Raw genomic sequence first — 2,551 nt, 5'->3', positions numbered from 1 at the left:
ACATTAGAATTTAGACTTTGAAAGTCTTGATGATTATAAGTCCAACGATAACTATTGGTTTCTAAAAACTGAAGAAAGTGTTGACTGTACTCTTGAGGCTTCAATCCATAGGAATCAAAAAATTCCCCCTCTTTATCTTGAGTGAAATAAAACGCACACCAATGAGAACCGGGGCGTCCTTTAGGGTCGACGTTGGCTACAAAGGCTGCTGGGTAATGCTTGATCTTGTTCGGCAGTTGGTCTGACGGGAAAACTCCTTGAAAGATAGGGTTGGTGATGGGATCTCTTTTTAATACTACCGCAATCTGTCTCGTGTTCATGTTTAACTCGACCAGTTAAAAGTCACGTTTCGATTCTCATCAATCTCAATTAAAGAATCAAACTCGGCGTAGATGATGCAGTTGACTGTCACAGGCAGGGGTTCTGCAAACTGAATGCCGATGCGAAGGTTGCCTTGCTTTATAGGGGAAATGTGAGGTCCAGCGGAAAGATCGGGGCTCAAATCAAAGGCGAGCAGTGTATATCCGTTGGGGTAATCCTCGCGACTGATCTGATTGCCTTGGTTATGAAACAGACTTCCCGTACCAGAAAACAAGCTCATATATCCTGGGAGGTACAAGTTTTGATCAAAATTGAGTTGCAATGCCTTCATGGGGTAACTTTCGCCATTGACGTAGACTCCAACTTGAGTTGCTTTGAAGTGTTGGAAATTGAAAGGGTTTCTGTTGAATGAACCGTTAAAGGCTGTGTTTTCTACCAAGCCCAGAATGATCCGTTTAGGAATAGATCCTAAGAAGACATCGTCGGGGGAGAAAGACATTTGACCCGTAGAAATGGACATGGCTTTGCATTCAACTCTTCGAATGGCGTAGAGGGCAGGTGCCTGTTCTAAAGCAGCAGCAATACCCAGGAAAGGATCGTCGTAAATCTTTACTTTACGGATATACAACGTGGACTGTAAGATAACCAGCTTATAATTGGCATCCGCTTCTGAAGAGACGAGACAAAAACTGTTCTTGCTTCTATTGAGTCTGATACGTAGCGTCACTCCGTTGAGCAGTAACCGGTCTTGACAAAACAGATCTAGATGTAAAGGTCCCATGAGTTCAAAGGGAGAACTCCCCTTGATGTGTTTATATCGGGTATGTAAACCATAATTTCGATTAGCAGCTAGAGCTAAAGGATCCACAGCATCCATTTTCCCTGGCGTATCTTTTACAAAGAGTTCTGCTCCAAGTTGAGAGGTCTTAGCATCAGATCCATAAGTCATGAGGGTGGTGATCATAGCTCGATAAGGGTTGGTGTTGGTAGACGTTGATATCATTTTATCGTTGATAGTCAAATCCACTTGACTGAACATGGCCTGTTGGAAGAGATTGACGGGTCCCACTTTATCGTCGTCGGCTAGATCGGCTCCATTAGCTTTGGTAATCATTACTTTGTTATACACCCAAGTTTGTCTCAAGTCGGTAAACTCATCTCCACTGCCTGAGACGTTAAATTCGATAGGACCAGAATCGGTAATGTTTGAGACAGAAAAATATTCAATCCACTGTCCTCGTTCAATGTTAGTCTGCACACTCGGAGCCAGGAATAAATCCAACTCCGATTTACTGCAATGCTGAGATCGAGTCGGGTGAGCCATTATTATTGGAAGAAGTTGTACGGCGTCTTTTTCGCTTTTGATGTTCTCTGCTTCTTGGCTGGAGGTGAACTGGCGTTTTTAGCTGGGGTCTTTCTCTTTCTACCTTTTTGACCGGCACCTGTTTGCGCTCCTGAGGCATTCTGGGTATTCGTTAATCTCTTTCCGGCTTCGTTGACTCTCTTCATTGTAGAATCCTCCAAATCTTGACCTTCTAAGACATCTTGAGCTACATTCAGAACTCCTCTCAAGGCTTCACGGCCTACAGCTTTCATACCGGAAGATAAATGGGGAACTGCCCATCGATAAAGACCTCTTAGGATAGACCCTAATCCATAACCCTGTTGAACCGTAGCACCGCGAAAGGCAGAGAGATTACCTCCTTTCTGCTGAGCTTGTTCAAGGTAGTAATTCTTGTAATGTTCCGAACGTGGATGAGGCATCTTTACTCTTTAATGAAAGTACGGTGAGGCTCTGCGGAGATGAAGTGTTAACAACACTCTTCCAGTTTCAATGAGATTTTTTCACCTGTGTCGCGCTTAATATTGACCTCGATACTTTCGAATTGTTTTCTGCTGACAGTAGACCTAGAGGGTATGAAAGCCTAAGTCCAATCCACTTCTCGTGAGGCGGTGGTAGTCTCGGAGATCAATTTTTCTTTTGTGAATCCGAGCGTAGTTCCAATATCGCTGAAAAAGATTGAACGGTTATCTAGTAGATGAATCGTTATTTTTCGAGTTAGTGTGTCGTAAGAAAACCTCACTTTATCTTTATGCCTTGTGTTGTCGATTAGATTGTTCATGGCGTCTACAATGTTCTGCACTGAAGAGTGATGACCTTGGCGGACAATATAGACTTTGATATCATCTCCTTGTTTGATATAAAACCGATTCCAAAAATGTTCATGCA

At 43.1% G+C, this 2,551-nt stretch overlaps 1 protein-coding gene across 1 annotated transcript; it reads right to left on the bottom strand.

Annotated features, from left to right (window-relative positions):
- Positions 1 to 322: 322 nt before the first annotated feature.
- LOC116286328 (uncharacterized protein F54H12.2-like) lies at positions 323 to 1,645 on the bottom strand. Its single transcript, XM_031692802.2, has one exon. It carries the CDS (start codon positions 1,643 to 1,645, stop codon positions 323 to 325), a length of 1,323 nt encoding a protein of 440 aa, XP_031548662.2.
- Between the last annotated feature and the right edge of the window lie 906 nt (positions 1,646 to 2,551).

Source organism: Actinia tenebrosa, unplaced genomic scaffold (assembly GCF_029948245.1).
Source record: "Actinia tenebrosa isolate PJP-AT-01 unplaced genomic scaffold, QUT_ActTen_1.0 PGA_scaffold0__85_contigs__length_37466705, whole genome shotgun sequence".
In the NCBI taxonomy this organism is placed as follows: domain Eukaryota; kingdom Metazoa; phylum Cnidaria; class Anthozoa; order Actiniaria; family Actiniidae; genus Actinia; species Actinia tenebrosa.
Note: the sequence above shows the minus strand (reverse complement) of the source record. Positions and strands in the feature narration are given on the sequence as shown.